At 40.0% G+C, this 15,217-nt stretch overlaps 1 protein-coding gene across 1 annotated transcript in view; it reads right to left on the reverse strand.

The window, feature by feature from the left end:
* SHTN1 (shootin 1) overlaps positions 1 to 13,706 on the reverse strand; it is an 871,033-nt gene extending 857,327 nt beyond the window's left edge. The window contains exons 1-2 of the mRNA XM_044055545.1: positions 13,632 to 13,706; positions 13,231 to 13,385 (exon numbers count right to left, since the gene is read on the reverse strand). Of these exons, the coding sequence (XP_043911480.1) occupies positions 13,231 to 13,385; positions 13,632 to 13,706 (230 nt within the window). The remainder of the gene's footprint in view (positions 1 to 13,230; positions 13,386 to 13,631) is intronic.
* Positions 13,707 to 15,217: the final 1,511 nt, after the last annotated feature.

Here is a 15,217-nt window from a genome sequence, read left to right on the forward strand (position 1 = left end):
GGGAGCACGGCACCAGGAGGGGCAACCTCGGAACTGGGGTCACACCCCGCCCTGAAGAGCCCACCTCCAGTTGAGGGGTTCCGAGAGAACTTGAAGCCGTCGGAACCGTGGACATAGTGCCAGTGAGAAAATAGGCGCCAATCTAGATACCAAGGTACGGACGGTCCAAGCACCGCTCCAAGAAAGCATCGGCTCCATTGGAGCCGATTTAGCAAGGGTGGTCGGTGTCAACAGGGGAAACACTGCTGTCGGAGCTGAGACAGTATGTATCAAGCGGACAATGGTACCAAGATCAGGGTGGATGCTGGAGGAGGATAAACGGGGAAGATGTGGTTAAAGATTCCGAGCCAGGAGGGATGGAAGGTCTAGCTGGAATGGGCAAACCCCTAGCTACCAGAAGCTGGTCCACTACTCGCACTAGGTCTAGTTCAGAAAACCTCCTAGTGGATCTAAAGGAGGCTACTGAAGGGGAATCAGGTCTTTCTAGAAAGGGGCTAAACCTCTGCCCCAAAAAAGGGTTGTAAGTTAGAGAATATCTTGTCCTTGGCAGGTTTTGGAGCTGATGGAGCCGAAGAAACTGTCATCACCATGGCTGGGGATGGTGCCAAGGCATGTACAGTCATAGGAGCCCATGGAGAAGAAGAAACTGTCAGCACTGTGGTCGGGGATGGTGCCAAGGCATGTACAGTCATCGAAGCCGATGTGGGAACCAGGGATGGCACCAAAGTCAGTGGCTTTTTGGTTGAAAGCAAAATAGGAGTGAATATCATGGTCAGCAGCGAGGGAGAGGACACAGAGCCTGGTGCCGAAGAGGTCTGCACAGAGGGTGCCAGCGAAGCATAAAGCTGACTCGGTTCCATAACCGACGGCGATGCTGGAATTGAGTGACTCCGTTTTTCCTTATGATTTTTGGTCTTAGGAGGGGGTGAGACCTCCGACCCAGATAGAGCCTCCAAGAAAGGTGTCTTGAGTAAACCTTTTAAAATAAGTTTTCACTTATATTTTGCTAGTGTCCGATTATTAAAACTAACACAAATGTCACAGTCAGATTTAATATGATTCACGCCCAAACAATAGACACAATGGACATGTGTATCTGAGTTAGGCATCTTACAGCCACACTTGTCACACTGTTTAAATGCCAACTTAGCTTTGTCTGACATAAGTTAACAATGCTATCCTATAGAAAAAATAAGGGAGAAAACACCAGTGAAGTTATTTTAAAGAATACCACTAGTAAAAAGAGAAGGCCTGTCAAGGACAGGAGAGAGGGACAGTACCAAAAAAGGTAAAAAAATCAAATTACCAAGGAAAAGGGTAGGAAATAGGCTTAGGTTATAGGAGACAGTGAGAAAAGGCTAACTTGACTAAAAATTTAGTAATTTTGAAGAAAAGCTGTCATAAAATTAACAGTTGTCTACTTAGCTTTGAGACAGATAGCTAACACGTCTGACTAGGAAAGCGGCAAACGAGTTCTGGAGTAACTAGGAGAGGGGCATTGTGGATAGGTTTTTAGCTGAGAGTTTTTGGCTTGCGCAAGCTGGGAAATGGCCGGATTGGTTCCGAGGAGGGAACCAAGGTCCTATCTGTAATGAATAAACAAAGATTTACAACATCAGATAATTATTTTGCAAAGTACAGCCATTTCAGAGCATATTTCACAAAGTACAGTATTTCAGAGAGTTTATTGTGCATTTGTGTGTTACTGCAAGCTGCAGAGAGATAACTTGTTCATATATAATTACAAGGGTGATATTTTCAGTGTGTTTCTATATACTTTGTTGGCATGGCTGAAGGATTTCGAAAACCTGGTCCACTAGTGTTTGATAATAATATTGCTGAGAACTGGAGACTCTTTGAGCAAGAGTATGGCATTTTCACACAGGCTGCATTTTCTGATAAAGATGACTGTGCAAAGGCATTTATTCTACTTAATTTAGCTGGGTCAGAAGCCATAGAATTCATTTATGTATGCACCTGCTCTCTTTGCTGGTGAAGGGGAAAACTGTCATATTATTGTACAGGCTGAGTCAAGGGAGGACCCTGAGTGCTTAAAAAGCAAATTTAGAGAAATGTGTAACCCCCAGACCAACATTACAATGAGAGGCACTTATTTTACATAAGGGATCAAAAGCCAGATGAAACTTTTGCTGCATATATAACTAACTTGAGAAATAAACATGAAGATTTGTGATTTAAGGAATGAGTTAATAAATGACAGACTTGTGTGTGGTATTAAATATGATGCTGTGAGAAACATTTTGCTTCACAGCAGTGATTTAACTTTGAATAAGGCCATTGAGATTTGTCAGATATATGAGCTCACAGAAAAGCACACAAGTATGCTTCTAAATGAGAAGTGCATGTTTCCATTAACTTCTAAGCCTCACATTGATATAGTATGCAGCATGTGGTTAAAAGAAACAGGCCCGAGCACATGGCAGCTATGGGGTTTACCAGGGACTGCTGCAGGTCTCCCTAGTGCTTTCTAGCAAGTTTTAGAAACTGCACAGTCTCAGTGAAGTATAAGAATGAGTTGTCAAACTCAAAGCATGGGCCCCAACCTAGTTTCATTGTTAACTGTCGTAATTGTAGTAGAAGTCATGAATCTAAATGAGAAGAATCCTTAGCTTTTGGTCAATAATGCCACACATGTAATAAAAGGAATAATTTCAAAAATTTTATAAACCAAAAAAATGTGTGTGCTCTTTTATTAAAAGGGGACATTTAAGAAAATAGTTTATCAATTAGAAAGCCATGACCCAGAGTCTCATTCTTTTTATGTTGATGGTGTGTTGGTGCTTAATGAAACAGTCAATGCAGTTAATTTATGGGCCAAGAATGAAGTATTTTGCACTGTTCAGATAAATGGCAAACCCATAATTTATGGGCCAAGAATGAAGTATTTTGTACTGTTTGGATAAATGGCAAACCCATAGAGCTCAAAGTGCAATGTTATGCCTGCAGAAACATTTGCTAGAGTATGTGCTGGTGAAAGGCTTGATTTGACAAAGTGTGCAAAGCTTATTGCATATGGTGGAGAAGATGTTCAAACCGAAGGCTCAGTAATGCTTTCATGTTACTCTACTGGGAGATGCTACGACTTATAATTTTGTGTGGTCAAGAGGCTCGTCCAGTCATTATTAGGCCTCAGAGACACTCTGAAAATGGGACTGTTTTCATTTAATAAGGAAGTTCACTGTGTTAGCTTAAAAGACCACTACTCTAACTTTACCCAGTCTATTTTTTCTACATATGCTGATTTTTTTCGAAGACAAACTAGGCAAGCTTCCAGTTGTGTACTCCATGACGTTAGACCCCGATGTCAGTCCAGTTATCAGGTCAGCCAAAAAACTTCCAATAGCCATGCAGACTAGAGTTAAAGCCAAGTTAGACAAAATGGTTCAACAAGGTGTGATTTCTCAAGTTAGTGAACCAACAGAGTGGGTATCTTCCATGGTGATAGCTCATAAGAAAAGCTCAAACGACATCAGAATATGTATTAACCCATGAGAATTGAACAAGGCATTAAAAAGACCTCATCATGCAATGCACTCAGTTGAAAAAGTTGCGGCTCTCATGTCAAATGCCACTGCTTTTTCTGTCTTAGACACAGAGTTCATTCTGGCAGATTCTGCTTGACAAGAAATCCTCATTGATCACGATTTTCAGTACTTCGTTTGGAAGGTACAGATTTTTGAGAATGCCATTTGGGATAAATTCTGCAAGTGAAGTCTTTCAACATGCAATGGAGCAAAATATTCTGGGTATCCTTGTGCTACTATAGTAGACGAAATACTGGTAGGAGGTAATAATGAAGCAGAGCATGACAGAAACCTCACATAAGTTATGGAAAGGGCATGTCAAGTGAATCTTAAGCTCAATCCACAGAAATGCAGATTCAGGTTATGAGAAGTCACTTATGTTGGTCATTTATTCACCATTTTAGGCTTATGACCAGACCCTTCTAAGCAAACAGCCATTCTTGAGATGCCACCTCCAGACAATGTTCAAGCCCTGCAACATTTTCTTGGCATGGTTCAACTAGAACCTAGGCAAGTTCATTTCAGACTTGAGTCAAATATCAGCACTACTCAGAGAGCCAACACATAATGATGCATCTCGGTCTTGGTTAGAACAACACCAGAGAGCATATGATGTCATGAAACAGACAACTGCCAGTCCACCTACTCTCAGATACTATGACATCCACAAGCCAGTTATCTTTCATGTGATGCTTCAAAATTTGGTCTTGGTGCAGTCATTCTACAAGAGAACCAACCAGTTGCTTATGCATCCAGAACTCTTATCCAAGCTGAAATGCAGTATGCTCAGATAGAGAAAGAGCTTTTGGCAATTGTTTTTGCATGTTCCATGATTATGTGTATGGTAAATAAATCTAGATCAAAACAGATCACCAACCTCTAGTCACTATTTTGAGAAAGTCTATGCATACAGCTCCAGCCAGATTGCAACGTAAGATGCTGAGACTGCAAAAGTATAATTTCAATCTTGTCTACAAGAAAGGCAAATGTCTTTATCTTGCTGATACATTATCCAGATCACCCAGAAGTACCACTGAATAGCATGAGAACAAAAGATTTGATTTTGAAGTCATGGAGGTGAGACATTTTTCTTCCACATGTCTTGATGAGCTGAGAGATCATACAGCCACAGATCCAGTTTTATAGAAGCTCAAACACTTTCTCAGCGCAGACTTTGGGATTCTGGCCGACCGAGGACTGCCTGCCGGCAGGGGAGAACCCTACAGTCATGACTGCAACAGTGAAACACGATGAACATCACTTTCTCAGCGAAAGATAGCCATCAAAGCAATCTAGTTTACCTCCAGAAGTGCAACCTTATTTTCCATACAGAGATGAGATTTTGTCAGACAATGGTATCATTAGGAAAGGTCCAAAAGTTATTGTTCCAAAGTCTTTGCAACCAGAGTACATCATTATCTTGCATCATGGTCACCCAGGAACTGAATCTACCAAAAGAAGGGTGAGAGGACTAGTATTTTGGCCTTCTATGTCACAAGATCTGGTCGAGTGTCGAGACCATGTTCCAGATATACAGCAACTTTGACATAAACATCATGAATTATTTGAGCATTGTGTTTTCTTTTCTAAATGTGTACATTGATGCATGCCTAATTGAAATCTTACTTTGATAAAGGGCAATCTTTTCTTTAAGACAGTGGATGTAGATCAGTGTGTATCTCTGTTTAAGAAACCTTCTGTGGGCATGTACTAAGTGTATTGATTACTGAGCATGTGCAGGCACAGTGCGCCATTTTGTAGTAAGCTGTTGAGATGTAAGGATGCGTGTGCGTAAGCTCTATCTGTTAATCAGTTCATTTATATTCACTGATGCTGCTTTCCATCCTGATGTGTTTCTATATAATAAAGCATCTTAAACTAACTACTCCACCTGCTTGTCATCCTTGGAGTAAGGGACAAGCGACAGACTGTAATCGTGGGATACCAACATTCAAACAGAACTTGAAGAACAGACAAAATATTAAAATAAAATATAACCAGAACAATAGCGTTTTATTTATACTAACATTTGAACTTGTATAAAACTAAAATGCAATTTTCTTTTCTAAAAATAAAATTAACTGCTACATTAATATTAATAACAAAATAGAACAAGAACAATACTGTTTCATCTATATTAACATTTGAACGTCTATAATACTAAAACACATTCTACACAATTATGTTCCAAGTCAGTCATTGCGATCCAGTGACCAAAAACTCCTCTGTCTCTACAAATCTAGAAAATCTGTTGAGCATTGCCTGTACTTGCAAAAGGTTGCTAACCCCTGGAACTCCTTACCTGTATCCATTAGGTCTATACCTTCCATACCAACATTCAAAATTGCTGTGAAAGACGTCTTAGCTAAAATTTATTTTTATTATTGTTCAAAACTAGGATAAACTATATCCCTAAATGTGCACAAATACATTTTCATCCCGTATACCTCTTTATTCTCCCCTCTTCACTTACTTTCTTACTGCTATATGCATTGCTTTTATGTTGTTGAACTAGAAATACTTCTCAACACTGATATGAACTTCTCCACAACCGACCCTCCAATTTGAACCCAAAAGGCATTGCAAACATACAGCCAAACAAATTTGCTGTCAAATTTCCCCTGTAACTACCATACCAACTTAATTCATCCCAAGTCACCTCCCCCACCTACTATCGCTAAGGATCATGTGATTAAGGTACAGTCTAAGACAAATAATAATTGTTACAAGAGTCCAGACAGCAAAGAGAGATGTCTAAAACACAGCGTCAAACATGCAGTCACTGATCCCCTTCTGAATCTGTAAGCATAACTACAGGTTATGGTCCCTGAATCTTGGGGCACTGCTGTAGTGATGCACTTCCACAAGGGTGGACCCTGGAAACTACTGACACATCAGCCTTAACTGTAAACCATGGAGCACATCATCATCCTTCTAAGTTTATAATAACAGTACTTAAAAAAATATGTCCCTGTTTTTTGCTTTTGTCCCCCCATTATTTTAGGCTTTGTCCAGATATCTTGCACTAAAAGGTTGAGAGGTATGCCTCACTAACGCACTGTACCAATGCTCTCATACAGACAGTGGCACACATACACATATACACAACAGGCTTAGACAACCACTTCAAAGATATAAACATATACACAAACACACACATGTATTCACAATTGTCATTCATGCACACACTCATGGTCTCAGTCATACACTATCCCAGTGCTGTCATGTACACAGTGACACACAGACACACACACACATACAGAAGACAGGCACAGAAGTCCCCCCTTTAAAGACTTAAAAACATACACAAGCACACAGACACACACACACATACAAACAAAAACATGCACATGGACATAGATTTACAACAGTCATTCATGCACAGACAACCATGGCCCCTTCTACCACACTGTCCTGATGCTCTCATATACACAGTGACGCACATACACATATACACGACAGGCACAGACAACCAATTCAAAGACAGAAACACTTACACAAACACACACAGAGATTCACAATAGTAATTCTTGCACAAACACCCATGGTCTCAGTCATTCACTGTCTCAGTGCTATCATATACACAGAGACACAAACAGAGATGACAGGTACTACACCCCCCTTCAAGTACACACACATATGCACAAATAGTTATTTATGCACAGACACCCATGGCTCCCTGCACACATTGTCTCAGGCATCTCATTTACACAGTGACACACAGACAGGCCAAGGTGGTGACCATCTTTTTATCAGGGATATCTGAATGCATTATCATTCTCAGCACCTTGCAGTTCCTGAATATAGCATATTGAAATGAAAACAAAGCACCTATCATATCCAGAAGTCTGATCAGCCTGTAATCAAAAATGTTCAATAAATATCAGAGCTCAAAATCAGCTTCATCATCAATAATTCAAACACTGCAAACAAAGGTGACAATTCAAACAAATGATAATTAGCTTTAATTATTATCTTAACTACTGCTGTCTTTCTAGTGGTGGTTGTTGTGTCTTTCGGCTTATCCCGGTTAGGGGTCGCCACAGCGGAACTCCGGTCCGCTAATGTTTGGTAGTGGATTTTTACGTGCCGAGTTACCAGCCCTGACGCACAACCTTTAACGAAGGTATGCCCATTCACGCATGCCTCCACACAGAAGACGCTCTAGCTGAGAATCGAATGGGACAACGTCATGCTGTGAGGCGACAACGCTACCGCAGCACCACAGCTTCTGATAAGATGGTTTACAGCCCCACTGTTTTGGTACTGATGGTCTGCATCTCTCTCCTCATGGTTCTATACTGGCTCAGACCTTTTCTTCTCTCATACTGCTTTTTTAGACAGGTTCACTCTCCTCAAATTAATCAACTGCAGTCAAAATCATATAAAAATAACACTGAAAAATGTCAGAAGCAAAAGCAAAAAGATTCACTCCTTTACAGAGTTGAACAAAATTTTTCATTTTCAAAGTTTTTCATTAGCTGTGCATTTTATAGTAGCCTAAGACAAATGAAATAATATTTTTTTTGTTTTTCATTTGTTTTCCATATTTCTTCTCTTCTTCTTTTTGCTCGTCACAGTAATATAAGTTAGAAGGTGCCCTGTGCAGTTCTGTGAGCTGGTACCCCCCATACTTGTAAGTTGAGGAGTGAAAATGAATAAATAAAAGGTTACATATTTTCTATAAGTTATTGACCAGAAAATATATGTTCTGCTCTGGAACTTTCCAGTTTGCTACAGTTAAAATACCACATTAAGCATTTTGGCGCTTCAGTGCTACAACTGTAACTGCAAATGCATTATCAGTACTGATCGCACTACTGCACTATCAACACACTGCACTCATGGAGCCCTTTCAAATTTGCTAATGCTAAAAATTCAGGGCAAAGAATATGACAGTACGGATAAATGTCAGAAATTAGTGGATTACTTTCACTGTTAATAGGTGGAACAGAATGTTAGGGAGGAAAATTATACAGATAAACATAAACTGAAACTTATATATACCATAGTTGTCTTTTATGTGAGAGATTTGGCAGGTAAACTTGACTAAAAAAGGTCGGAACAGAAAGTTAATTACGTCAGCATTATTGAAAAAATTGCAGATAAAGAGAAAAATCGTGATTTGAAGAGGCCATTCCGGAATTCGTGGCAACCTATTATTTTAGCCTCAAAACTGGGAAATACCAAGGAATTTGGTATGGTTGAGAGGTACGGCGATGAATCAAATGCAGAATGGGAAAAATGCAAGGAAATACACTGAATCTGGAAGGGATATGCCAGGTGTCTAAGAAAGTAAATAAGGAAGGAATGCTCTGGGAATGGTTTAGGTTGAGTTAAAAAAAAATAAAGCAAAAAAAAGAGGTAATGTTCTTTATGGTGATGCAGAATTTTCAGATGTGGTGAAGAAGTTAGCCTGGATCAGTGCAGGGGCACATCCAGGAGTTGAACATGTGTTGTTCCAGTACTGATTTAAAGCCAGGTAGGTTAGTAGTAGTTCTCACAATAAGCGTGGGAGTTCCATGCTTTTACAAAATAGTGGGAGTAGAGACTTTTTCTATTAGCACTTTAAGTGAATTAGAAATAATACTTAGAAATGTTCATTTCTTTAGGCTTCCACCTCCCAGCCCCCTCACCCCCAAACACATACACATGCGCCAATTTTTGGCTTTGTCTAGAATTCTAGAGCAAAGAAGTTGAGATGTATTTATGGAGGAGAGTGCAAGAATGCAATTTGTATAGTGTATGACACACAGAATATTGACAAATGTTTGAGTGAACTACTGTAAGTCAGAAATTACTGATATAGTAAAAATGCTATGAAACTTTTTTAGCCTTTTATTTTGCCTTTTGTGTGCCCTGATGAAACTGCATTTCTATGCTTACTGTCACCTGGAGCAGTTCCAAGGCTAGACCCCTTCTCATCCACTAAATACAGTGCTGGAATTTCAACAAAATATTTTTACAAATAATCTGACAGTCACATTTCATTATACTGGACAATTAGTCTTAAAACCCAGGAAGAATTATAGAACTTGGTTGAAATAAATTGTGATTTGTGCGTTCCTCTGATAATTTCATCTAATTAATTAATCATTTACATTTGTTAACAAGGGTAGGGCACTGACCACAAATAAACAGTTTCAGTCTCAGCCCAGGCAGATATGTAAGTGATAAAGAGGTGAGAAACAATAACGAGACATGCAAATCTGTGCAGAGGTACTTACCAGATAAGTTAAAATTATAAACAACTTGGAGGGAACCCAAGGAAAGAGTATGAAAATAATATGCAATTATTTACAAAAGTACACAACATAGGCAGGGAAAAAAGGTGCAGGGATGCGCACATTCAACATTTAGAATAAGCAATAAGCCTCATCACTCAGTGCATTTGGAAAGAGAAATTGCACACATTATTAACTCTTTAGTAACCATCTGTTCAGGCTTTCATAGTATGAAATACAGACTTTGAAGAGGACTTATCTAGCTGATAAAAATTACTAAGTCAGCCCTACCTTCTCTTATACCTTAGTAAAAGTATACTTTTAAAAATCGCATATAGAGCAGTACTCCATTAATAATAATAATATAACTAGTTTGAACTGTCTTGAAGTTGTCTGATCAGTTTAGCAATGTAACACACTCTGGTTAATTAATGCACAGTGAGGGAGAACAAGAATCCATAATTCAATATGCATGCCTCAAGGCCTGCTCAACAACTGCTCCACAGGAAGGACAAGGAGGACCATGCAAAAAGTGTTAGGCCCACGCTCTAAAGGTCTTGTAATGTCTACATTACATGCTTGTAGACAACAGCACAGGACTGGACACCTGCAATGGAAACAACCTGAACGCTTCAAAGTATTTGATAAAATGCTACAGCAAGGAAGGAAGGAAGGAAGGAAATTCCATCCAGATTAGCAAAATTCAAATAAATTAATTTTGTTTTATTATTAATATCCAACAGTTTAGTTTACATTTCTATAATATACTCTTTACCTAATGGAGATGTATTAACCTCTCTAATATAAACTTTAGGCTGGGTGAGCATTATGTTTGGCTATGAACACTAAGAATGTCTACCTTAAGCATCAGCTGCATAGGTCACATGCAAACATCATACACCACCTCCATATAAACTATAATCTGACTCTTCCTTCCAAGCACATGCTGGCACTGAAACAGACGGAAAACAAAATACTTTGCACCAAATCCTGACACTTCTGGATGTCAGAGGTGGTTGCACCATTACTTTTACAAAAAATTCCATCATACATGCAGTATTACTGCACAGCAACCCAAACTCTCTGCAGACTTTCATAGGTTGGTACTAGGCTATCGACCCTAGGGCCTATACAAGCCTAGATATAACAATTCCCTGGATATTTCTTCCCACAATATTTACTATCCCTGGACCCCTGTCTAGCAGGGCGATTGACATGATCCACGGGGTGAATTTCCTATCTCTCAACCAATCTTCAAGGCTCCTTTTGAAGAGGGTCAAGGAGGTGCTCTGCTTGACATGTACGGCAGTCTACTCCCGAGTATGGGGAGTCTCTAGGTCAGGAACCTATCCCTCCAGCATGTTTTGTTCATTGTGATGACAAGGTTTAGAGCCCTGGAGCATATGGCTCTGAGGGATTGGGATTTCTTTAAGTGGAGCATGTCCAACAGCTCAGGGTTTGACATGGCCTTGTATGTTAAGCAGAGATCACCTCTGAGTAGATGATATGCCAGAGTATAGCTGGAGATTTTTTTAGACGGTCAGCATAGGGCATCTGCTTTAGGCTTGTGATTCTTTTAGTGAGGTATTTCTGCAGCCTTTCCAGCTGTTACAGATGTCTTGTGAGGTACATACCAAACGGGGAGGTGTACTCTATAATGGGTCTAATGAGGGATGAGTACAGTGGGACAGTGATCTCCTTTTACCTGGATGAAAAGCCTTTAGTGATGAGGTGTGCCACATAGAAGGATTTCCTGACTGTTGTGGCAATGTGGTTATCCAAGGTGAGACCACTGTCCACCTGTGTCCCTAAGTCTCTTATCACACTTTCAGCGTTTAGTGTACTGCCACTTATGTGGTAATTTCATGGGTACATGTTTTTTCCCCAAAGGGGATAACTATACATTTCTTGGCATTAAGCCTGAGCCCATGGCTCTGGCACCAAGCATCTGTTTCTGTAAGGCCCTTTTATCCACATCATTTGGGGATTCAATAATGGCTCCCAGTTTGCAGTCATCTGCGAACTTTGTTAGCCAGAGTCCCTTAGTGTTGGCCTGTACTTCAGAGAAGTAGATGCCAAACAAGAGCGGTCCCAGGACTGAACCCTGAGGTACTCCACTTGTCACTTGTCTGGAGCTGGATTTGGAGTCGGCTACTTTTACAGTCTGGGTTCTGTCAGTAAGCCAGTTGGCAACCCATTGAGTGATGTAGAGATTTATGCCCAGCTTAGTAAGTTTATCTGTGATTCCAGAGTGGGGGATGGTGTTGAAGGCCTTGCCGAGGTCCAGATGGGATCCACCTGTATGCATGATGCACATCAATGTGATCTGCTTAACATCAGACTGGCAACTGCAAGTAACCTGTCAACACAGGTGATCAAGTCCAAAACTGCAGCATCTCAGAGAAATGTTCTTACTCTGAGGTACAGTAATCTCAAAATTAGTATAAGAAGACAGCAAAGGTTATGGTGGTGCACCAACCCAAGCAGATGGATGCAGGGGATGCAGCCCCTTCCCTGCAAAAATATTTTAAATAGAACTATATCAGGTTTTATAGGTAGTTACAACTTCATGGCATGCAGTCTAGGAGATCACTGATGAGCCTAGCCCAGTTTTCCAACTGTCCTGCAGAACTACCCGAATAAACCACTTGCTCAGAATGACACAGTAGCAAAGTGAGACTGAGAGAGTCAAATTCTGAACTACTGGAAGCAGACTGCACTTTACTGAAGTTGCAGGACTTGCAGTTCCAGGTTTTGTCCTTTTGACATGAAGCCCAATCTAACTACTTAGATCTTATAAGAGCCCACCAGCTGCAATGGTTGTCAAGCTTTGGTCTAGCATGCTTTTTAGGATCACAGGTCTGCCCCAGCAGACCACTTTAAAACAAGCCACTTTCCCTTCAGAGGTGAGAATCAAACCCTGTACCTTGGGTCTGTGAGGTAAACACCTTAATCATTGTGCAAATCCCCAAGTTGCTTTTTCTCCTTCCATTTTTTCTGTAACAGTTCACCACTGGAAAATAGAAGTTATGTTCTTACCATAACGTTCCGTTGTTGTCTCTTCTTCTTCTCTTCTTGCTGGATGATGTCCGGAGCCACCTCGCCTGAACTCTCGCCACCTAAAAGCTCATCATTTAATTAGGTACAGCTCAAGTAACTACTATAGTCTAAGTAGTGGTACTTGTAATATTACACAGTTAAAACAGCAAATTTACCCACAAAAAGAACCGGAAAGCATAACTAACACACACACACACACAAAAACTGCCTCTTAAGTTTACTCATATCTCCATTAACACCTATCACAGCATATGGAAGTTAACCTAGAAAAATGACATGTGCCAATTAAAAAATCAGAGTATAGAGATGGGAAAGGATTTCCCAAAAGTAGTCTTAGTTTGTCAGTGCAGTTTGGTGGGACAAAATATTGCCAGCAGTGAAGTTCAATGCTTGATACTCACCGTATTGGATTACTGGATACAGGAGGCAGTGGGGGCGGAGGTGGCGGTGGTGGTGGAGGAGGAGGGGGAATATTTGGTATCGGATTCAGTGCCCTCTGCAGTTGTTTTTGCAGTTCTTCAACTGAAATGGGTACAATAAACACATAAATTAATACCTGTTATGCAGACACAATATACCAGCATATAAAAATATTCTTCTTTCTTACCTAAGCTCAGAACTTCTTAATGCACATGAAATGAGGGTCATTTGATAAACATGGTTTTTAAAATGTACAGTAACCATATTGTATAAATTCCTTAAAATTAAACATTTATAAATAAGTCAAAAATGCATTTTTCTACTAGTATTTTTGATAACTTACTGATACGATTTTCCTTCAGACAGTTACTCTCAAGCTCACCTGGTGAGTGTTTGCCATGTAGTCATCTCCCATAATGCCTGTTGTGCTTAATCTGGTGTCATATACCAACAGCATCACCTAAATGTGTGTGTGTTTTGTAACTCATTTTCCTTTATGGCTCTTAGAATGCTGCCTGAAGGTGCAAATTGGCAGTGCTTTCTACTCCCATTAAACCTGCTGAGCATGCACACACACTTGAGAATTTCAAACAGGATCAATCTGTGTGGTAGTGCCTTACAGCTTTCCCCGCAAGTGTGTGGCAGTAATCTGGTATATGGTACATCTCCATTATGCCTGCTGAGCTCACCTAGTCCTGTATACTTATAGCACTACCTGAAGGTGCGTCTGTTGTAGTATAGTCAACTCCCAATCTGACTACTGAACTTGTAATGGCATCATATACTCACACTGTTCCTTGAAAGTGTGGGTCAACAGTATGAACAATGCTTACTACCTCTACAAATCTCATGTTGGTGTTATGCACTTGTAGCTTCTTTTTAGGTATATAATAAATGTGTTTATTAGTTACTCACTGTCTGCCGGTAATACATAATGAAAGTCCAGGTACAGCAGGCCACTTCAGTGTAACAAGGATATGATGCGAGTACATGTACAAAGCAGGAGTTACAAATGTTAACGTGGACTGTCATGTAGGTGTGCACATATGAAAAAATATATAGTAGCACATGGTTCAGTCCATGTCCTTTGACAGTTATGCATACCACACCACCAGTATTATGTACATTACTGCATAGTAGCACATCCCACTACCACTGAAATCTATTCAGTGTGTAAACTCATTGAAAACACAACTAAACCTCATCTACCACATTAATGGATCTGCTCCTGAACATCTCCAGGACAAATGACACTGTAATCTTAAGCTTGTCATACTGTCAAACAAAACTGTCTTCATTTACAGTCCTATGCCCCACAACAATGCTTCACCAATACATAGGTTTACGACACTCCTCGCTATCTCACTTCTGTACTTCTAACATAAACCTTATGATAATCATATATAATGGTCTCTGAACCTGCTTAAAAGAAGCCTCTTTGTTACAATATTAACATTTTCTGCCCTACCAAATTCCTTCACTTACTTCCATTTCTTCTAATTTCTAATTACTAATCATAAAATCTATCATCTATTTGGCAAACACACCAATACAACTCTTTAAATGTTCAATGTACATCTACTAAATGCAAACTGGGTTGGGTCTGGTGTTTGAAGTTTTCTTATGTCTTTGTTGATAATTTCCATGATAATCCATTCTGTGGCTTTACATATTAGAGTAGTCAGGCTAATAGGTCTGTAGTTTCCAGGGTCAGTTAAAGTTCCACCCTTGTGAAGTGGAATTAACCCTGTGGTCCTCCATTTTAGTAGTATAAAACCTGTCTTGAGGCTATTGTTAAAAAGTGACTCAAGCTGTCCTGATGGGTCATACTTCCAGCTATTTAGGAGGCATCCTGGGATATTGTCAGGGGCCCATTCAGGCTGTGTTTTGGGCCTTAGCAAGTGCCACCTGGACCTGCTACCTGTTAATAGCTGGGAGGTTTATGTTAGTAGATATTTCAGGGAGTGA

This window comes from Protopterus annectens, chromosome 14.part0 (assembly GCF_019279795.1).
Source record: "Protopterus annectens isolate FY-2018-M chromosome 14.part0, PAN1.0, whole genome shotgun sequence".
In the NCBI taxonomy this organism is placed as follows: domain Eukaryota; kingdom Metazoa; phylum Chordata; order Ceratodontiformes; family Protopteridae; genus Protopterus; species Protopterus annectens.